This window comes from Callithrix jacchus, chromosome 11 (genome assembly GCF_049354715.1).
Source record: "Callithrix jacchus isolate 240 chromosome 11, calJac240_pri, whole genome shotgun sequence".
Classification (NCBI taxonomy): domain Eukaryota; kingdom Metazoa; phylum Chordata; class Mammalia; order Primates; family Cebidae; genus Callithrix; species Callithrix jacchus.
This window is the reverse complement of record NC_133512.1, coordinates 108,233,415-108,257,027: the sequence shown is the minus strand read 5'-3', so window position 1 is coordinate 108,257,027 and position 23,613 is coordinate 108,233,415. Positions and strand designations below refer to the sequence as shown.

General features: G+C 43.7%; 1 protein-coding gene across 1 annotated transcript in view; it reads right to left on the bottom strand.

The window, feature by feature from the left end:
* Nucleotides 1-23,613, bottom strand: part of ZC3HAV1 (zinc finger CCCH-type containing, antiviral 1) — a 70,516-nt gene that overhangs the window by 33,118 nt on the left and 13,785 nt on the right. Inside the window, exons 2-5 of the mRNA XM_002751944.8 lie at nt 15,860-15,995; nt 9,126-9,378; nt 3,575-4,345; nt 2,334-2,435 (exon numbers count right to left, since the gene is read on the bottom strand). Of these exons, the coding sequence (XP_002751990.3) occupies nt 2,334-2,435; nt 3,575-4,345; nt 9,126-9,378; nt 15,860-15,995 (1,262 nt within the window). The remainder of the gene's footprint in view (nt 1-2,333; nt 2,436-3,574; nt 4,346-9,125; nt 9,379-15,859; nt 15,996-23,613) is intronic.

Genomic DNA, 23,613 nt, shown 5'->3' with positions numbered 1-23,613 from the left:
AGGCTAAGGCAGGAGAATTACTTGAACCCAGGAGACAGAGGTTTCAGTGAGCCAAGATCACGCCACTGCACTGCTGGGCGACAGAGCAAGACTCCAACTCAAAAAAAAAAAAAAAAAAAAATTCCCCACTCCCCAAAAGTCACTCTACCCACACAGAAATTTGAGGAAATCAGAAATTTAGTTACCCTTTCTGCATCCCCCAGGTGGATTAAGCCAAAATGCTCTCCAGCAGAGGCAACCGCCTGTATTTCCTTGAAGCCCTGGCCTACAGCTCATCTCTTCCAGGAAGACTCTCCTAATGAATCTCACTCCATTCCCATCTGACTTGTATTTTTTGCATTCCTTTAGTCAATACCAACACCCAGTTTGGACTTAAGTTTTTTTGTTTTGTGACGGTCTTGCTCTGTCGCCAGGCTGGAGTGCAGTGGCACGATCTCGGCTCACTGTAACCTCTGCTTCCAAGGGTTCAAGCGATTCTCCTCCCTCAGCCTCCCAAGTAGCTGGGACTACAGCCATGTGCCATCACGTCTGGCTAATTTTTTTTTTTTGTATTTTAGTAGAGACAGGGTTCACCATGTTGGCCAGGATGGTCTCAATCTCCTGACCTCATGATCCACCTACCTCAGCCTCCCCAAGTTCTGGGATTATAGGCATGAGCCATCATGCTCGGCCTGAGCTTAAGTTTTTACGTTTTACTTATTTCATGCAGTTTTCTCATTTGTAGATTTTTTTTTTTTTTTTGAGGCAGAGTCTCACTTACTCTGTTGCCTAGGCTGGAGTGCAGTGGCATGATCTCAGCTCACTACAACATCCACCTCCTGTTCAAGCGATTCTCCTGCCTGAGCCTCCTGAATAGCTGGGGTTACAAATGTGCACCACCACGCCAGGCTAATTTTTGTATTTTTAGTAGTGATGGGGTTTCATCATGAAAGCCAGGCTGGTCTTGTACTCCTGGCCTCAAGTGATCCACCTGCCTCAGCCTCCCAAAGTGCTGGGATGACAGGCGTGAGCCACCACGCTCACCTGGATGTTTTGGTGCTCCACCTTAATTACAAACTCACTGAAGAAAGAAAAGGCGCACCATGGTTTAGTTTACAACTCCCTTGCATATTTGACACAGGGCTGGGCGTACAAAAGAGAGCCACTGCAGGAATGCCGGCTAAAGAATGACTGATGTTATAAGCTACAGTAGAGCAAGACAGGAAATAGTTCTGTTTTTCTAAATTTACAGTACGTTATGTTTAAATTGTTTTTGAAATACTCAAAATAAAGATGTGTGACAACTTTAAAACAAACAAAAAAGACAGGTTCAGACACCCCAGGGACACCCATTGAGTGTCCCTACTTGAGACTTGGCTGATTCAAAAGTATATAACCACTCATTATAGTCCACACCTCACACTTGTTAGAAAATGGGTGCAATCAAAGACAGTGGCCAGGTACAGTGTCTCATGCCTGTAATCCCAGCACTCTGGAAGGCTAAGGTGGGCGGATTACTTGAGGTCATGAGTTCAAGACTAGCCTGGGCAACATGGCAAAATCCCATCTCTACTAAAAATACAAAAATTAGCCAGGCATGGTGGCATATGCCTGTAATCCCAGCTACTTGGGAGGCTAGGGCAGGGGAATCACTTGGTCCCAGGGGGCAGAGATTGCAGTGAGCTGAGACCGCACCACTGCACTCCAGCCTGGGTGACAGAGCCAGACTCCGTCTCAAAACAAGCAAACAAAAAAGACAAACACACAGAAAGAACAAGTGTTGTGAGGATGTGGAGAAATGTAAACCCTTGTACATTACTGGTGAGAATGAAAAATGGTGGCCAGGCGTGGTGGCTGTAATCCCAGCACTTCGGGAGGCTGAGGTGGGCGGATCATAAGATCAAGAGATCGAGACCATCCTGGCCAACATGGTGAAACCCTGACTCAACTAAAAATAGAAAAATTAGCTGGACGTGGTGGTATATGTCTGTATTCCCAGCTACTCGGGAGGCTGAGGCAGAAGAATTGCTTGAACCTGGGAGGCAGAGAGTGCAGTGAGCAGAGATCATGCCACTGCATTCCAGCCTGGTGACAGAGAAGACTCTGTTTCAAAAAGAAAAAAAAAAAAAGAAAAACAAATATGGTATAGCCACTATGAAAAACAGTTCCTCCAAAAAAAAAAAAAAAAATTAAACACAGAAGCACTATATGATCCCCAACTCCACTTCTGGGTATATATCCAAAAGAATGGAAAGCAGGGTTTTGAGAAGACATTTGCCTACCCATGTTCATGGCGGCATTATTTACAATGGCCAACAGGTAGAAGCTTCCAGAAAAATCCTTAGGTTACTCACCATTAAGTGGACAACCTTTATATAGATGGTCAAGACAAATTTCCTTTGAGCCATGATCATCCACCCTAGAAGATGTGGTACTTGTGACATCAGATAAAGAATCTATAAAACAAAAGAGGATGCGTGTATATTGATCTTAATGTTTAAACCAAAAATCAAGGCACTTGGTCTCACAATGGGAAAGAATATCTGAAATATCTGAACACGGGGGCCATGTTCAAGAAAATTCCTATGATTTATGTGTTGCTCATGAGCGTCTAGACAGCTTCTCCATAAAACAAGAATGTGGACCTGAGAGTCCTGTGAGAGCTATGTTTGTTTCTTAAATCATCGTTGAAATATTCCTATTGTCAGTAAATGTGGCAGCTTATTCCCTGTGGTTCTACTGGTTGGTCCTTTCGCATCGTCACTAGTCAGTCTCCTGACCGGAACACCCCTTAACCAAAACCCTCTGACTTTATGCCCTTTCAGAACTGCCAGCAGCCAGGCGCAGTGGCTCAGGCCTGTAATCTCAGCACTTTGGGAGGCCAAGGTAGGCAGATCACCTGAGGTCAGGGGTTCAAGACCAGCCTGACCAACATGGAGAAACCCCGTCTCTACTAAAAATACAAAATTAGCCAGGCATGGTGGCAGGTGCTTGCAGTCCTAGCTACTCAGGAGGCTGAGGCAGGAGAATTGCTTGAACCCGGGAGGTGAAGGTTGCAGTGAGCTGAGATCGCGCCATTGCACTCCAGCCTGGGCGACAAGAGTGAAACTCCATCTCAAAAAGAAAAAAAAAAAAAGAACTGCTAGGGAGCATTCAAGGAAAAACTACCAGCCACAGTCACTCTGCTGCAGACTCAAGACACAGGGGCCCCTTTGTCCTTCAGTGACTTACACTGAACAGAGCCTGTCATCCTCCTTGTGAGCTCACTGGCAGAGGAAACAGGAACCTGGGTAGTTCTGTCCCTGGGACCCCCAGACTGCAGCTCTGTTGCTTGAGGAAAGTGTAGCAGGTGACTGAGGCAGAGTGCTGACCTGTGCAGGGACAGCGGTTTCCCCAAGTGTGGCGGGGACCAGGCTTCTCAGACTCTGACTTCCAAATGTAACATATCTTTTTCCCCCCATGACTGCCATTGTTAAGCCAAAACCCGTGGCACCCGTTTTTCCTACATCAATAGTTTCATCTGCAACTTTACTAGAGCCAGTCAGTGCATCGTGGACAAAGGTACTAGCCCAAAGTGTCTTCCCTCTGTATTTACCGTTAACAAGTGCCACTCTTGGGTCAGTGCCACCTGTGATTCTGCCAGTGGCCTGGAGATCTCGGGAAGCAGGTCCAGCGTCCTGATTCCTAGGGGATGATATTTCTCTCTGACCGCTGTTTGTGCTTTTATAATTTAAGGATCTTGTGGAAGTTATATCTGTGGCCACTCCATCGGCATTATTATTAAAAAGAGGGCCAGGCTGCATGTCCTGAGTCCCACTTTTACCATTGATGTTTCTGTAGTCTGAGGAAAGCAAGCCTGCGCCCTTTCTGGTGGTCACAGCTTCAGGTGTTTGCAGACAGCCCAGAGAAGAGCAGGCGGCAGGTAGCGTGGGAGAAAACATAGACTCTCTCCCAGTGCCCTTGTCATTCGTCCAGGATGTGGGGCCCTTCCAGTTGGAGGCTGGTGTTGAATCCGAAGCAAGGTAAGTGTCGCCTGGATTCCCATACAAGATGTCATGTAGACTGCCATTCTCTGAAAACCCCCGGCTTGCCCCAGCCTGACTTGTTCCTCCAAGATCGGTAGCCTTGGACGAGCCAGAGGGAAGCCGTGTGTGAGCCTGACTCCCCAGATAGGCGAACTTGTAGGTGAGATCGTCTACAGGCACATCCTCCAGGGAAGCCCTGTGGCCGATCTGATCTGGACTGGGCGTGCATGTCCTCTGAGCTGATGCTGAAGCAGATGCAAGAAATTCTTGGCTGCCCTGAAGGAACCGATCTCTACTTTTGCTTCTAGCCCTATGTGCCAAGTTTCCACGATGTGCAGGAGCTAGGAGAAAAAAGCCAAATGAAACAAAAGAATGAACATTGGAGTTAATGTGACTGAGTTCCTACCACCCTGCCTTCTCTTGGCTTTTCCAGCTTTGCTATCGAAGTGTGATCAAATTACTTGACCTAATCTGATGTGTAAAAATCTTGAAGATGGGTGGTTTGACAATGACAGGATTTTTTTTTTTAAGACATGGAGTGTCAGTCTGTTGCCTAGGCTGGAATGCAGTGGCCTGACCACAGCTCACTGCAACCTCGAACTCCTGGGCTCCAGCGATCTTCCCACCTCGGCCTCCTAAGTAGCTGGGATTACAGATGCTCACTGACTGTGTCAGCTGATGAAAGAATTTTGGCCGGGCGCGGTGCCTCACGCCTGTAATGCCAGCACTTTAGGAGGCCAAGGCAGGCAGATCACGAGGTCAAGAGATTGAGACCATCCTGGCCAACATGGTGAAACCCCATCTCTACTAAAAATACAAAAAATTAGCCGGGTATGGTGGCACATGCCTGTAGTCCCAGCTACTCAAGAGGCTGAGGCAGGATAATTACTTGAAACTGGAAAACAGAAGTTGCAGTGAGCCAGGATCAAGCCACTGCACTCCCACCTGGTGATAAAGTGAGGCTCCGACTCAAAGGAAAAAAAAAGGAATCTTGACCTTCTGCCTGCACGGCAGAGCACACCATTCCATGGCCTAGGATGATAGTGAGACCGTGGCTCTCTTCTGCCACACAAAGTCGCTCCCAAACCCCAAAGCTTTTAGGTGGGGCTGTCCATTGTCTCCTGGTCCTAAGTCAACATTCACCACTATGGTGAAACAAGAGATAGACTGGGGCGAATCAGAGATTTTCCAGAAAGCATTCGATTTTGCCTATATTGTGATATGGGTGTACCTGACGATTGATAAGATTCACAATGCTTCAAACAAACCTACGGAAAATGAAACCACAAATAAAAGCCTAACTTTGTTTCAGTTAGAAATTTTTCCAGCTTTCTTCATCCCATCCCACAAGGCCCAAAGCATATAAGAAGTCAACATCAGCGAAGCAGTGTAGCCTGGAGGGAACTGGCCTTTAGAAACCTGATGAGTCACATCCTCCTCCTGGAAGCAGGAGGAAGGAAGGAGTAAGGGTTTGTTTGTGAGGGTGTGTGGCGTGTGTGTGTGGCGTGCATGCATGTGATGTTCATCTGGGGTGTGTGTGTGTGTGCTGGGAGTACATGTGGAAGATGTGTATGTCCGTGTTTGAGGCACATGTGCACATGTGGTGCGTGAATGTGAAGTATACGTGTGTGCTCGTGTGTGTGTGTGGCATGCATGCATGTGATGTTCATCTGGGGGGTGTGTGTGCCTATGTGTGTGCTGGTGTGATAACCTGCTTTTTGTCAGCTAAAACTAACTCTCTCTTTCTCAGACTAAAAGCTGTCCAGGCTTCATGTTAGCTCCTTGAGCCGGACAGACTCCATCTTACTTCTTCATTTTAGTTATTTTCCCCCATTAAGTATGTAATGTAGCATGTAGCTGGGGCAGGCTGGCACCGGGCACCTCCAGGAATGCATTTGTTGACAGAGGCCGAGTTAAGTGGTACCAGCAGGGCCTGGGAATGCACGTGCTGTCGAGCCCCCAGAGCCCCCATTATCTATAAGTTCTGTGTCTTTCATGATAGGTTTACCCCTCGCACCTAGCACTGTTTTATTTCTCATGTACTAGTTTATCTTTTAAATTTTTTGCTTACTCTGCTTTTGTAAAAAAATTGCTTCAGCTAAGTTCCCCCTCCCTTTTAAAACTAGGATATAAAAAACCACCCAACTTTTTCTTAAGGGCTGAGAGAATTTTGGGCCTTAGCCACCTCTTGGTCGCCGGCATAATAAAGGACTCATAATTCAATCTCAGAGTGTGGCACATTCCTTGACTGGCTCGGGTACCACAGTATAAGTTGTGTTTTTGTGTGTAGGGAAGGGGTAAGAAGAGACATTTTTTTCTCTTCCAAACCAGGGGGCAGCAGTAATGTAATAAAAGCAAATACCCTTCTCCTATCAAGAAAAGGCTTAACTCAGGAGATGAACTAGAAGTGAAAATATATACAGATCTTTCTCACTCACAATAAGTTTACATTGAGAAACTACACCAAAACCCACCCGTCCAGACATTCCCCTGTTCAGAGACCACTGCAGCGTGGGAGAAAAAGCGTTAGACACGGGATCAGAACATGTGCTCTGCTACTTTCTAGTGGTGTGAGGCCTTGAAAATGTTACCTTTTATTTCTTCATTACATTATCCTTCTTTCTTATGATCTGAGGCTGCTTGCAATAAAAGTTGCTTAAAATTTCTGAGCCTCAGTTTCTTTATCCCCTTAAGTAAAGCTAATAAATGATATATCTGCCTTTCTTTGTGGTTTCACCATAAGGAACAATGATGAGATATTCATTTGGGGTGAAAGTCCCTTGTAAATGATAAACCATTTCCCAAATGGTTTAATTGTTCAATTAATTAAACAATTAATTATTCAATACAAAAAAGTATTGAAAATATTCAATAATATTTATTATTATTGAATAATAATAATTGTTCAATACTTTGCACAGGTATAATTGTTCAATACTTTGCACAGAATCTTAGAACCCTGAATTCTACCTGCTTCATAAAATTCACCTTTTCTACATCCACTTTCATAACGACATTAAAAATAAATGTTATTATGTAATATGAAAATGCTTTAGAAATAGCAGCACTTGGCTAGGCGCAGTGGCTCACACCTGTAATCTCAGCACTTTGGGAGGCTGAGGTGGGTGATCACTTGAGGTCAGGTGTTCAAGACTAGCATGGCCAACATGGTGAAACCCTGTCTCTACTAAAAATACAAAAATTAGCCAGGTACGGTGGTATGCACTCTGTAATCCCAGCTACTTGGGAGACTGAGGCAGGAGAATCACTTGAACCCAGGAGGCAGCCATTGAAGTGAGCCAAAATCACACCACTGAACTCCAGTCTGGATGACAGAGTGACACTATCTCAAAAAGTAATAGCAGCACCTCATATACCTTAGGAAAATCAGAAAACACAAAATGATAAAGAGGATATGAGAAATTTGAATCTGTGGGCATTGCTGGCAGAAATGAAAAATGGCAGAGCTGCTACAAAAAACAGTTATGATCATTCCTCAAAAAATTAAACATAGAATTACCATATGATTCAGCAATTCTACTTCTGATTATATACCCCAAAAAACTGAAAACAGTGTCTCAAAGTGGTATCTGTACACCATGTTTATAGCAGCATTATTCAAACTGGAAGTGACCCAAATGTCCATCGACAGATGAATGGATAAATAAAACAATGATTATATACATACAATGAAATATTATTCATTCTGACATATGCTATAACATGGATAAACCCTGAGGACATCATGCTAAGTGAAATAAGCCAGTCAGAAAGGGATAAATAGTGTACGATTCCACTTATATGAGTTTCCTAGGGTTGTCAAATTCATACAAACAGAAAGCAGAACGTTAGTTCCCAGAGGCTGGGGAAAGCAGAGAATGGGAGTTATTGTGTTTTTTTTTTAGAAATTTTTATATATATATATATATATATAATTTTTTTTAATGGCACTGAGGACCATAAATTAAATCGTACATAGTTTTGCATCAGTAATAAATTTTTGGTATTAACTGCCTTGTGATTATGTAAGAAATGGCCTTGTTTTGAGGAGATACATGCTGATATATTCAGGTGTAAAATGTCATGATATTTGCATATTACCAAATGCTTTAACCACCAAAATGTTCCATGTGTGTGAGTAGCTGTATGTAGATACACAGAGAAAGAAAGAGCTAAAGCAATTGGGACAAAATGTTAACAGCTGGTAAATCTAAACAATTTTATGTTTGTTTCTTTTCCTTGAAAAGAAGCTTTATTAATTAGCCTTTAGAAAAATGATATACTTTTGTTGTTGTTGTTGTTTTTGAGATGGAGTCTTGCTCTGTCACCCTGGCTGAGTGCAGTGGCACGATCTCAGCTCACTGCAACCTTCCCCTCCTGAGTTTAAGCAATTCTCCTGCCTCAGTCTTCCAAGTGGCTGGGATTACAGGTGCCTACCACCACACCCAGCTAATTTTTGTATTTTTAGTAGAGACGGGGGTTTCACCATGTTGGCCAGGCTGGTCTTGAACTCCTGACCTTGCGATTTGCCCACCTCGGTCTCCCAAAGTTCTGGGATTACAGGCATAAGCCACTGCTTTTTAAACATGGCCGGGGGCAGGGGGCAATAGTGCTAAGCATAAAAATTGAATTGCAAACATTGCATGTATACTATGATAATTACGAAAATGATGTATGCATATGCATGATGTTTGGAAGGGAAAACAAAGAGTTTTATGTGGCAAGGTAGCGTGATTACAGCAAAGTTTTTCTTTTCTTGTGATTTCTGCTGATTTGAAAGTTCACACAATTGGCTGGGTGCAGTGGCTCACACCTGTAATCCCAGAACTTTGAAAGGCTGAGGCAGATGGATCACCTTAGCTCAGGAGTTCAAGGCCGGCCTGACAAACAGGGTGAAATCCCATCTCTAATTTATACAAAAATTAGCTGGATGTGATGGTTCACACCTGTAATCCCAGCTACTCGGGAGGCTGAGGCAGGAGAATTGCTTGAACCTGGGAGGCAGAGGTTGCAGTGAGCTGAGATCGCACCACTGCACTCCAGCCTAGGTGACGGAGTGAGAACTCGTCTCAAAAAAAAAAAAAAAAAAATTCACACAATTGAAAAACACATGGCCTTTACCTCTGGGCCCCATGGCGTTCTTCTGCATGTGCTTGCTGTTGCAGATGTCCTGGATGTTCTGGACCACGTCGGGGCTCAGCCCATGCTCCCTCATGATGGCCAGCACCTTTCTGTCCATCAGGTTATGGGACCGGAGGCAGTTGGGAAAACGACAGTTTCCTCGAGTGAAGTGGTCACAGATGTGGAGTCTTGCACACGGTGGCTCCTGGCTACAAATCTGCTGTCGACCCTCTCCCTTATAGCTTTTGCATATCTACAGAAGGGAGAAACAATAGCCAGAGTCAAAACACCTTCTTGCATCTGCCACACACTCATGAAGGCAAGCTCACATGCGTTAAAAATCTCTGAAGCAAGCAGGGATATACCAAAGGGGGGAAAACACATGCATACTCTGCAGTCTTTGATGAGTCACATTAAATTAATGATTTACTTGGGGCAGAAGAGGCTTACAGACTAACTAAAAGTTACTGATGAATTTAATAATCCTTAGAAGAATCAATATAAGCTGGTTAGCTACAAACAGGACCCAAAGTGAGCCCTATATCATGAAGGAACTCAGCACAGGAAGGGTCATCTTTGATTATCAACTCACTTTGCAATGAAAAGGACACACAGGTCTTACCTACAACTGTTTGGAAATCCAGAATTTAGTCTCTGCTGGGCAGAATGAAATTTATCAAAAGGTCGCCTAAAGAAGATAAGTTTTATATTTCCATCTAAAGAGACACAGGTACATGCCTAGCTCTGAAGAGACATAGTTCCTACTGGAAAGAGGGCAGAAAGAATACTGCAGCTGGGCAGGCCCTATGATACAGAACTGGAGGATGTTGGTTTTAAAATCTGAGGTCCTGGAAGCAGCTTTGTGATCTCAAGGGATCCCTTGCCTACTCCCAGCCTCCATTTCCTTTGCTGTAACAGGAGGAAAAGATTTGTTCTGTCTACATGAACCAAGTTGTTAAGCAGACGAAATAACCAAATTTGTAAATGTGTTATGCAAAATATAAAGTGTGATGCAAGTGTTGAACCATGAAATGAGGAAATCAATATAATGAGTAAGAAACCTGAATTTCAGACATTTTAATGATTAAAACATTTGTAAGTTGTTTCACTAGATTCTGAGCAAACCAGATCAGTATGATTCACTGGGATCTGTCTAGATGACAAAGCCATGATTCAAACCCCACTAGCAATGATTTAGCCACATGGACAACCACTAAAATCTGATTCAAACAGATATATGTGCTGGGCACAGTGGCTCATGACTGTAACCCCAGCACTATGGGAGGCCAAGGCAGGCAGATCACGAGGTCAGGAGATCGAGACCATCCTGGCCAACATGGTGAAACCCCATCTATGCTAAAATACAAAAAGCTAGTCGGGTGTGGAGGTGCGTGCCTGTAAGCCCAGCTACTTGGGAGGCTGAGGCAGGGGAATTGCTTTAACCAGGGAGGTGGAGGTTGCAGTAAGCCAAGATCACACCACTGCACTCCAGCCTGGCAACAGAGCAAGACTCCCATCTCAAAAAAAATAAAATAAAACAAATAGATATATGTAACTGCTATCAAGTCTATTATCCAGATTCCAGACTCCAGACCAGAAATTCTCAAAGTGTGGTCCCCAGACCAGCACCATCAGCAGCACAGTAAACTTGTTAGAAATGCAGATCTTCAGGCACTTGCCCATATCCACAGAGTCATAACCATCAGAGGTGGAGCCAACGGTCTGTTTTAACAGACCTTCTGGGTGATTCTGATGTATGCTAAAGTTTGAGCTATAGTAAAAAAGCACCATTAGCCTTGCTATAGCTGGAACCTGAGCAACGCCATTTTATACAAGACAAAGCTATTTTTCAGAAATAAGTTGTAACGGCTGCCCCATTCTCCTCACAATAACTACCGGCCTTGGCTTCTATAAATAAAACTGCTAGTTTGCTCTGCAAAGTGCTCACTATGTAAAGCTGCTTACCTTTTCTTATCAATAACTGCCAGAATTGCTGGCCTTTGCTTACCAGTAATGACCAGAATAAGCAGCCCAAACTAATTCCATCCTGGCCCCTGCGAGTTGTAATAAGTAACTGAGACCTGCGGATTCTACTACTGCCCAGACAATGTGTAAACTAACGCTTATCTTGACTTCTGTAAACCACTTAGGTAACAATCGCAGTGACAACAAGTTCCCCTAACCCTTGGAATGTCCAGAGACCCACTCCCTCCTCTCTGCCTAGGAGGTGATTTATGGAATCCCCTGGCCCTCAGAATGTTTGAATCCCTTCACCACCACCCCTGGAGGTGGTTTACGGGTATAAGAGTCTTGTCACCTTCTTTCGGGGCCACGGGTTGGAGAGACCTGAGTCCTCCGTCGCAGGCAATAAAGACCTTGCAATTTGGCATACTTTTGTCTTGTTAATTTTATAATCCCGCATTTCAATACTTCATAGCAACTTCACAAATGATGTTTTGGTAACATTCCTATTCCCACGCTGATATTAAGCAAGAATGCTCCTGCCTTCATTAGGCCAGAACAAATGAAAGCATTTCTTTCTTTAACAAGCACATTTCAATTGTACAAGTTTGTATACCAGGCAGTCAGGTTTGCCTGATCTTTTTATGTTCTCACAGGTCAAAGCAAAATAAACAAGTGTGAAAATGTAAAGTCCTTTAGGGCAGGAAGTGCGGTTTCCCACTGATTACCTCCAGTATTTTAACATCGTGCCTAACACTTGCAGGCACTCTTAAATATTAATTGAACGAATGCAAAACAACGAATGAAGTGACTGGAAAATTCCACTTTAGTCCCCATCTCACACCCCCCCAAACCACAAAGCTGTTTCTCTACACTTCTTCTTGCACTTAACTCAGCCCCTCTCTTCCTCCTCATCCCTTCTGATAAAATCCAAATCGGCCAGGCATGGTGGCTCACGCCTGTAACCCCTGCACTCTGGGAGGCCAAGGCAGGAGGATCACCTGAGGTCAGGAGTTCGAGACCAGCCTGGCCCACATGGTGAAACCCCGTCTCTACTAAAAATACAAAAAATTATTCAGGTGTGGTGGCACATGCTACCACCTGTAATCACAGGTGTAATCACAGCTACTTGGGAGGCTGAGGCAGGAGAATTGCTTGAACCCAGGAGGCAGAGGTTGTAGTGAGCCTAGATTGCGCCTCTGCACTCCAGCCTGGGAGATAGAGTGAGACTCCATCGCAAAAAAGAAAAAAAAAATCCAAATAGCCCAAACAACAGCTGCAAATCTGCAGGGATAATTTCTCCCTCTTTAGAGAGCCATCCTCGACCAACTCTTCTAGAAATCAGCTGAACTCTGGCTGACTTCTCCTGCTACACTCCTAAAAAATTCCATCCGACTCCCCCAAGTTAAAACACTCCTTTAGAGCCTTCTCTTGCCCAGCATTCTCGAACAAAAGCTTATGCCAACAATATTAACTAATCCTAACTCCAGAAACCAGCTCCTCCAACCTCTAGTTCAAGAAATAATGCAGCCCCCCCGTCTGGGATCTTAACTCTGACAAGTGGAAAATGGCAATTGAATTATTAGCTAAAAATAAGCTTCAGGCTAGAACCTCCCCACCCCACCTCACCCTCTAATTGTGGGTACTGAATTCTAACAATGGAAAGGGAAACTTAGATGACGCTGACCCCTTCTTTGCACTGTTTGATAAAAGCATGATAGAAGCATTTTCCTAGAAGGACCCTCACAGCGCTGTGGTCAATGGGCTCTTCTGGGATCCCTCATGCAACAGCGCCTTCTCCTAGGTTCCTATCTGCCAACCTCCTCCCTAGAGAAGGGAAATGATATGGTTTGGCTGCATCCCCACCCAAATCTCATCTTGAATTCTTTTTCTCATAATCCCCACTTGTCATGGGAGGGTCCTGGCGGGAGGTAATTGAATCATGGGGGCAGTTACCTCATGCTACTATTCTCATGATAGTGAATGAGTTCTCCTGAGAGCTGATGGTTTATAAAGGGCTTCCCCCTTCACTTAGCACTCACTTCTCTCACTTGCTGCCATGTAAGATGTTCCTGTTTTGCCATCCATCATAATTGTAAGTTTCCTGAGGCCTCCCCAGCCATGCAGAACTGTGAGCAAACTAAACATCTTTTCTTTATAAATTACCCAGTGTCAGGTATGTCTTCATACCAGCATGAAAAGAGACTAATACAGAAAGAGTCTGCTTATTCTCCAGGGACTCAACATAGATGTGTGGCCCGATGTGAAAAGTACCTGTTGCTTTTGAAGAACCGAAGCAGGGATCAGACATGATGAATGAATGGCCTTTCTAAGCCTCCAGGTTAACACTAGACTAAGGATAGACCACAAAATACTCTTCTCTCAAGTGTCATGGCAAGACTTCATCTTGTCATTCTCTCAATGAAAGGAAAAGGATGGGATGTCTCTGTTGGCAGGAGATTTAATGGGGTTGACGTTTTTCCCATGCTGTGTAAGGATTTTTCCCATGCTAGTAGGCATGGGGACTGGGCTAGCATCTATGCCAAAGGTCATGGGTATCCCAAGACAAGACCTTTAAACCTTGGGCTCCTGGAAATGAGACAGAGAGAGGCAGAGAAAGAGGGAGAGAAAGAGAAACAAATCCAAGCATCTAGATAGAAGAATGCACAGGGCTGGGGAGGAAATGGGACAAATTCCCCCCACCCAACACCCAACAAGTCTTTATAACGTGTCTTGCATTCATATCTTTCCTGAGCTCAGTGGCCAACTCAAAATCACTTCTCATATTACAAGTTTTTAAGTTCTTAGGGAAACACACTGAGCTCAGAGTCAAAAAGTGTTTCAGCCTCCAGAAGTCCCCAACAGCTATCTCATGTATATAAAGAAGTATCTGAGCTGGGTGCTGTAGCTCACGCCTATAATCCCTGTACTTTGAGAGGCTGAGGCAGGAGGATGGCTTAAGCTCAGGAGTTCAAGACCAGCCTGGGTAACACAGTAAGACCCTGTCCCTACTAAAATTAAAAAAAAAAAAACAACAAATAGACAGCAATGGTGGTGCATGCCTTAATTCCAGATACTTGGGGGGCTTAGGCAGAAGGATAACTTGAGACCAGGAGGTCAAGGCTGCAGTGAGCCCTGATTGTGCCACTGCACTCCAGCCAAGGTGACAGAGCAAGACCCTGTCTCAAAAAAAAAAAAGTGCATCTGATTTTCAACCTTGTTTACATTTTCCTCATCCTTTCTACTCACCCATCTGGGTCTTCCATTATGTTTTATGCCTCTCTTTAACTGTAAGAATAACTTCTCTATTTATGGATTTTATCAGGCCAAATACCAGGCTTTAAACAGTATCCTCTGATCCTTAAGTCTATATTCCTGAGTGGACGAAACTATTAATTATCTACCATTGTCCCCATATTTCTTCTAGTAATAGAATCTCCCAAGTTTTAGGTAGATACATGGTTACCCAGAAAGAAACTACATTTCCCAGACTTCCTTTCAGCTAAATATGACATGTAATAATCTCTAACCAATGTGATTGAACAGATGTGCCATATACAATGTCCATGTCACATCTTTTAAGAAAGGAAACTGCTCGCCTTCCATTTACTTCCTCTCTACATTCCTACTGGCTAGAAATGGTGACAACGAGTATAGACTCCACTGTACTCAGAAATGGAAGCCACATTTTGACGGTATCAGAGCTGACCTATTGGCCTGAGTCCCTTGATGACATCACTGAGTCTAGCTGCCTGACAACTCAGGCTACCCTCCTATCCATATCCAGGAAAAACCAAAAGTTGGTAACCTTTTCCATAAAGGATCAGATAGGAAATATTTCAGGCTTTGCAGGCCATTCGGTTTCTGCTGCAACTACTCAGCTCACCCTTGCAAGATGAAAGCAGTCATAAATAAATAGGCGTGGCTACGTTCCAGTAAAACTTTGTTTAGAAAAACAAGCTGGGCGCAGGGGCTCACACCTGTAATCCCAACACTTTGGGAGGCTGAGGTGGGCAGATCACTTGAGGTCGGGAGTTCAAGACCAGCTTGGCCATGAGGTGAAACTCTGTCTCTACTGAAATGTAAAAATTAGCCGGGCATGGTAACGGGCACCTGTAATCCCTGATACTTGGGAAGCTGAAGCAGGAGAATCTCTTAAACCCAGGAGGCGGTTATGGTGAGCTGAGATGGCACCACTGCACTCCAGCCTGGGCGAGAGAGAGAAAGACTCTAGCTCAAATAAAAAACAAAGAAACAAAAAAAAAACCAGGTGGCAGGCCAGATTTGGCCTCTGGGTTGTACATTGCTGAACCCTGACCTAGACTGTCAAGTGATAGTGAAATAAAATATACTTTATTTGAATCACTGTATTTTGAGGGGGTCTCTGTTACAACAGCTTAGCCCATACCCTCATCTTCTCTGCCATCTTCCAAACCTCACTCCAAAGCCCATCTCCTCCAAGAAGCCACCTTGATTTAAAGCATCAAGTAGTCTGACCACTATCAGATCTTCAGCTCATAATTACTCACACAGGGTTCCCTTGCAGTCTGGTGGAAGAGGTATTCCAGACTCAAATTCTTATGAAACCTCAAATAGGAAATTTAAGGGATCTCTTAGGTCACTCAGAAACAGCCTCAACTGCCACCTGCTGAGTCCTGGTGTTAATTTTGAATTTTCTCTGCTGTATATGCATCACAGATATCGCCAAAATATCTGCAATACAATACTGACAGTAATATTTGTCCTCCTTAAACTGAGGAATCACAACTTACCTCAGGCATAAAAAAAGGATCACTTTGGACGAGAAGCACTTTTAATTCCTCTTGGTTAAGTCCAGAAAGTTCATGAATTTTCAGGACTCTGAAGTTATCTTCTGAGAGGACCTCATGAGAATATTTGCATAAATTCCTAGAAGAAAACACGACATGGTCAATATTTCTACTCCACAGATGTAAAGAAACAGAAATCAGCCATAAAACTTTCAGTTAGCAAAGACCCATGCCCGTATCCTTTGATAACAGACACAGGTCGGTTCTGCTTAAAGAATACACTTTGGCCGGGCACAGTGGCTCACGCCTGTAATCCCACCACTTTGGGAGTTCTAGGTGGGCGGATCACAAGATCAAGACATGGAGACCAGCCTGGCCAACATGTTGAAAGCCCCTCTCTACTAAAAATAAAAAATTAGCTGGGCATGGTGGCGAGCACCTGTAGTCCTGGCTACTCGGGAGGCTGAGCCAGGAGAATCGTTTGAACCCAGGAGGCAGAGGTGGCAGTGAGCCAAGATCACACCACTGCACTCCAGCCTGGTGACAGAGCAAGACTCCATCTCAAAAAAAAGAGAATACATTTTTTTTTTACTTTATTATTATTTTTGAGACCAAGTGTTTCTCTTGTTGCCTAGGCTAGAGTACAATGGGACTGTCTTGGCTCACTACAACCTCCACCTCCTGGGTTCAAGCAATTCTCCTGCCTCAGCCTCCCGAGTAGCTGGGACTACAGACACATGCCACAACGCCTGGCTAATTTTTTGTATTTTTAGTAGAGATGGGGTTTCACCCTGTTGGCCGGGCTGGTCTTGAACTCTTGACCTCAGGTGATCCACCCGCCACAGCCTCCCAAAGTGCTGGGATTACAAGTAAGAGCCACCGTGCCTGGGCAAAAATACACTTTAGGAAAATAAATTCATGAAACAAATAGATGGGAGTATGGCGTTATCTTCTTCAAATATATACATATATCTGAGTCTAAATTATTGCAATACTTCTTTAAACAGCATCTCCCCTAGGATACATTAAGTTATAATTTGTGTATAGCTCAGAAAGGTCAGAAGAGGAAAAGACTGGCATTGAACCTAAATCTATGAAAAATGGTTGCCTATCAAGAAACTTAGAACAGCTTATGAAAGCACATCCAGGACTGCAGTAAAATCAATGGGACAAAAGAATTCCATTTTCCTAACATTTTCATTACATAACATTGCTCACTGCTGTTATCTCTTTATGTCTAAATACCAATGCCTATCCTGACTTGTGACTACAAAGGAATGCAACAAGCTCTTCATTCTATGTTTCAAACAACTCTACCGACAAAAAGATGTAAAATCCCCCTCACTTTGAGACATTAATGATTTAGCTGAACAATGTCCAATAGAACTTTCTATGATAATGGAATTGTGTGTATAATATAAACTTTCCAATATGGAAGCCATATATGGAAGCATGGCAGATCACTTGATTTAATCACATGAAAGTCTGAGAAGCACTGATTGAGATCGCTCAATTAGACAAACATCCGCTCTTATTAGACAAACATAATTTCACCATTATCAATGTCCACATAACAAACTCATTCCACTTTTGTTTCTTTTCGTGGAGACAAGATCGCAGTCTCTCCCCCAGGTTGGAGAGCAGAGGTATGATCAGGTTCGTTGCAGCCTTGACCTCTCCAGGCTCAGGTGATCTTCCCACCTCAGCCTCCCAGGTAGCTGGGGCTACAGCATGCACCACCACACCCAGCTAAATTTTTTAAATTTTTTGTAGAGACAGGGTTTTGCCATGTTGCCCAGTCTGGTCTCAAACTCCTGGGTTCAAGTGATCTACCCACCTCGATCTCCCAAAGTGCTCGGACTACAGGCATGCCAAGCCTCATTCCACTTTTTAATTTAAATATTCTACGTGTGACAGTGTCAAAGTCCTTAGGTTTATGGCCTTAGTAGTTACTGATATGACCACATATTAATATTTTCTAGTTTCTATCAAAATTATCAAGTTGTTAGGTAGTTAGGTAATTCCCAGATTTCCACCAGTATAATGTGGCTACAATTATTTTCATACAAATAACCTTTCTTCTTTTACATCATTTTCCTGAGTGTTATTCCTTTGGGCATATTGCCTTAAAGAAGACTATAATTTTCTTAGTAGCTTGTGTTTCATTTTGATATACTGTTGTCCAGAAAACACAACAGCAATCTAGGAGTGTGTCTATTTCCCTCACATTACCATGGAATTTTGTCACTATGCTACTTCAATAGATAGGAAATACAAGTATTTTGTATGAAAGACTTTTCTTTTTTGAGATGGAGTTTTGCTCTTGTTGCCCAGGCTGGAGTCCAATGGCGTGATCTCAGCTCACTGCAACCTCTGCCTCCCAGGTTCAAACAATTCTCCTGCCTCAGCCTCCCAAGTAGCTAGGATTACAGGCATGTGCCACCATACCCGGCTAATTTGGTATTTTTAGTAGAGATGGGGTTTCACCATGTTGGTCAGCCTGGTATTGAAATCCCGACCTCAAGTAATCCACCACCTTGGCCTCCGAAAGTGCTGGGATTACAGGTGTGAGCTACCACACCTGGCCTGGAAGACTTATACTTTTATTAATTCACACTTTCATTATTAACAAGACCAAAATATTCCCAAATGTTGGCTTCGTGCTCGTGTTTCCTCTTATACTATTTGTTCATATCCTTTAACTGTTTAGCAGAGAAGGGGTACTGACCTACAGATCTATAATTCTTCTTTATATTTTTAATATTAATTTTAACCAGCTTTATTTCAAATAGTTTTGCATTTTCTCCTTTTTATCGTGAATTGATTAAGATTGTTACTGTTTCCAATTTGCCATTTATTATCTACCCTACTGCTTTATTTTGTTTATTCATTTTTTTGCGACTGAGTGTCACTCCGTCTCCCAGGGGACGTCACCTAGGGGAGTGCAGTGGCACCATCTCCTCTCACCACAACCCCCACCTCCCAGGTTCAAGTGATTGTTGTGTCTCAGCCTCCCGAGTAGCTGGGATTACAGCTGCCCACCACCATGCCCAGCTAATTGTTGTATTTTTGTAGAGAGGAGGTTTCACCATGTTGGCCAGGCTGGTCTCAAACTCCTGACCTCAAGCGATCCACTTGCCTCAGTCTCCCAAAGTGTTGAGATTACAGGCATGAGCCACCACGCCTGGCTCTAGCCTACTGCTTTAATGGTTGCAAAATTAATTTACCCATCATAGTTGGATAACTATTTTATATATACTAATTAGTTTAACTTTTAAAAGAGGTATTGTCAATATTAATTCTTTAAAACATCTGGAGATTATTATAATAAATGACATCAGAGGACATAAGTATTTTTATATCAACTTTTCTCAATTACATCTATTAAATATGATTCCTTTCTTATTTTTTCATTATAATAGACTATTTTTTTAAATTAATGTTATATTGAGTTTAGAACCACTGGGGCTGTGCACTGTGGCTCATGTGTGTAATCCCAACACTTTGGGAGGCCAAGGCAGGAAGATCACTTAAGAGCAGGAGTTTGAGACCAGCCAGACCAAAATAGTAAGAACCATGCCTCTACAAAAATGTTTAAAAATTAGCACGGCATGATGGTGCGTACCTGTCGTCCTAGCTACTTGGGAGGCTGAGATGGGAGGGTCCCGTGAGACTAGAAGTTTGAGGCTGCAGTGAGCTTATGACCATGTCACTGCACCTCCAGCCTGGGTGACAGAACAAGACTCAGTCTCTAAGAAATAAATAAAACATTTAAAAAGAACAATTTTAATTGCTGTTGTGTTTTTAATCCATCTACTGTTGTGCTTTGAATCCAATTCATACAATTTATCATGTAATATCATATGAATATCTCTTTTTTGTTTGGGACAGGGTCTCACTCTGCTGCTCAGGCTGAAGTGCAGTAGCGCAATCCCAGCTCACTGCAACCTCTGCTTCCTGGGCTCAAGCAATTCTCATGTCTCAGCCTCCCAAGTAACAGGTATTACAGGCACGCGCCACCCCACCTGGCTTATTTTTGTATTTTTATTAGAGAGGGGGTTTCACCCTGTTGGCCAGACTGGTCTCAAACTTCTGATCTCAGGTGATCCATCTGTCTCAGCCTCCTAAAGTGCTAGGATTACAGGCATGAGCCACCAAGCCTGGCCTTTTGTTAACATCTTAAATATACTTTACATGTTAACAGAGTAATTTTTCATATAACTGGCTTACATCTTTTCAAAAAACTCTTCAGTGTGCTTAACTATTCTTTCCTTTTCTTTGATCCTCCCTCTTTGGCCTCCCAAAGCACTGGGATTACAGATGTGAGCCACTGCACCCAGCCTATTATTTTCATTATAAAAATTTTATTAGGGAATACATTATGTCAATTTTTATAAAACAGTATATTTGAAATTTAATTTCTATTAACTCTATAAATTAGACTGGATATTAAGTATATCATGTTAACTTCATTAAATCTTCTGATTCTGGAACAGAAAATCTCTCTCCATTTATTCAAGTTTTATTTATCTCTCCATTTATTTTGTTTCTTCCTATTATGAATTTAAATTTTTCTTTTAATAGCTCTCTTTCGTTTCCCAAATATTGAATGTTATCTGTTGCACTGTTATTTTTTAATTGTTTGTCACTGGTAAATAGAAATGCAAAATGATCTTATCGAAATTGATGATTTTTTGAAAATGTAAACATCTGGGTAACAGTTATGCTCTAAGAATTAATCTTTAAAAGTCACTTACTCAATGCTATCACCTGTGTGTAAATCGTGTCTGAAACTCTCTAGATTGCCTTCAGATCTTGCAGTGTAACTTCATATGAAAAACATCAGAGAATCAAGGACCCTGTCAACCTGGAGCCAAGCTCTTGAAACCTGGCCAGCCCTCCATGTCCCTTGCCTCCTGGAGAAGTCAAGGGCAGCTACTCAGGCTCTAGTGACAGCCTCTATCCTTGCCATTCTCCCAGGTGGGCCCCCTCCTTGCTTTCTCCACCCCATGACCCTGGCTTCCTGGCACTCTTTGATAAGGCCGACCTCAGCCTTTCGCTCTTGCACAGTGGTTTCAGATAACCAGTCCCTGCCATCCCCCACCCAGAACCTTCAGCAACGGGGCTAACACTTCACTTTATCACTCCCAGAAGAAGGACTCCTACACCAGGAAAGCCCTTCGAAAAATAATCCTCTCCAGCCTCCAGCTCAAGGCAGAAATCACAAGGATCTTAACTCATTGTTCTGATGGCCATTAGCCATTACCATTAATATTTCCTTTTTTTTTTGAGACAGGGTCTCACTTTGTTGTCCAGGCTGGAGCACAGTGGTGCAATCACAGCTTACCACAGCCTCGAACTCCTGGGCTCAAGCGATCCTCCCACGTAGGCCTAGGTGTTGGGATAACAGGCGTGAGCCACCGTGCCACCCTAACGTTCTTTCTGATATTGAGCTGAAAATAACCTCACTGAAACTTCCTACCACTAGACAGGTTCTGCCCTCTGGCTCTGAGATATTTAGGAACTTGTTAGTCAGAAGAAATTAAGAGCCGGGCGCGGTGGCTTAAATCCCAGCACTTTGGGAGGCCGAGGTGGGTGGATCACGAGGTCAAGAGATCGAGACCATCCTGGTCAACATGGTGAAACCCCGTCTCTACTAAAAATACAAAAAATTAGCTGGGCATGGTGATGCGTGCCTGTAATCCCAGCTACTCAGGAGGCTGAGGCAGAATTGCCTGAACCCAGGAGGCAGAGGTTGCTGTGAGCAGAGATCGCGCCATTGCACTCCAGCCTGGGTAACAAGAGCAAAACTCCGTCTCAAAAAAAAAAAAAAGAAGAAGAAATTAAGAATCTTTGCTTCCCTTTAGCTCCAGCCCAGACGTCCCGAACTTAGAGCCAAGCCTCCGGCGCCTCCACAGGTTACTGCGAGATGCAGAATTGTTCCTTCCTGTCCTGTCCCAGCTGAGGAGTATGGCACTTCCAAGGTCCCTGAAGTCAACACTTCCTCTAAATAGCTAAAGGAAGCCAGGTGGCCTGATGAGGACCCCTCTGCCTGGGACCCTGAGTAACCAGGCTTTTCCAAAGCTACCCAAGGTGCTCATGTCTGAAAGGAAAGTCAGACCCAGCCCCGAAAAGCCAAACCAGGCTGGGGTCCCTGACTCTGCCCAGACTCTGCCCACCTAGGGGCCTGGTTTTCCTTCTCATTTTTCATCTCCGTCCTCAGGCAAACTTCTTACTCCTCTAGATTCTAGATTCTCACCCTGAACCCAGACTCAACCGGCAAAATCTCTGCCTAGTCTTGGTCTGACCTGCAGCCCCTTCCCTGGCAATCTTTGCTTGATTTTCCCATGTTCCCTAGACTTCTCCCCAGTGGCTTCTTAGGGACTTTATCTTTGCCCTAATTTCAAGATACTGATCAGCCACGAAGGTGGGTCAGTCGACACTTACCTTCTATTTGGGTTAAGTACAGAAATTAACATTTATTACACATTTACTAAATGACAAGAACCTTACGTCTGTTATTTAATTTAGTAGTCACAATAAGCCTACTCTGGGAAACTGAGGCCTGATAAAATGAGAGATCAAAGGTGACTGAGATAAGGGGAAGACCCAGTCATGAACACACAACCCAAAACACAAGCAAAAACCTAAGCTGGAAAAACGAACAAAACAGATCCGAAACTTTTTCAAACCAAAAAAATTAAAATCAGCATCCTGAATTATTTAAGCCACTGTCTCCCCAGGCCTATTTCAGCAGGGTGCAAGCAGAGATCATGGACATACATCACATAAAGGGCACAGTAGGAACACAGTATGTGATAGGCACTATTTGTGGTGATTCGTGTTGTGCAGACAAGTTCCGCAGCATGGGCCACGATCAGAGATTCAGGGGGATCATGTGTAGGTTTCAGGTGGCAGAACCTTCCTTCCTACTTTCTTCTAATCATTCTGTCCCACCTTCAGGTGTCTAATATTGGCTAGTGGGCTTCAGCCAGGAAAAGGTGTGAAAGGCTCCCACGGCCTCTTGGGGTCTGCTAAGCTAGCAATCCTGAAAGTTTGGTCCCTGGGCCAGTATCATCAGCATCACTTGGGAGGTTGTCAGAAATGCAGATTTTCAAGCCCCATCCCAGACGTATAGGGTGATTCTCAAGCTTTTAGCATGCAACAGCATCACCTAGACAGAAGGTCCGTTAGATTCCTGCGCCCTCACCCTACAGTCTCTGAATCAGTAAATCTAGGGGTGGAGGCCAATAATTTGCATGTGTCACAATCTGGTTTTAGGAACATACATACTTGGAGTATGGCAGCTCAGGGCCACCTCCCCAGAAAGGACAGCAGGTCCTACAGAAGGTTGGTTAAAAGCTGTGGGAACTCCCCTCTCGCCAGCACAAAAAGAGCTCTCCTACAAACTATTACGAATTTCCTAGGACAAAACAAGCGTTTGCAGATTGCTACCCACACTTAGAGCAGACAAACCTCAAACAGGGCGAGTTACGGTAAGAGGTGATACCTTTTTTTAAAAAAGAGCAAAGACATCCTTGAAAGAGGCGGAATTGTCTCACTTTAAGGAACTCAGGCCAAAAGCCTAAAAACAGATGACCTTTCCCCTTTTCTCCACCAGCTACAGAACAAAACGTTATCTTAGCCCAGGCAGTAAGCGCTCCCCCTCACCACGGTACAGTCTAAACAATCAGCCTGCACAGTGATTCTCATTCCTGGCTACACATAATCATCAACTGGACAGTGTCGAAACTACC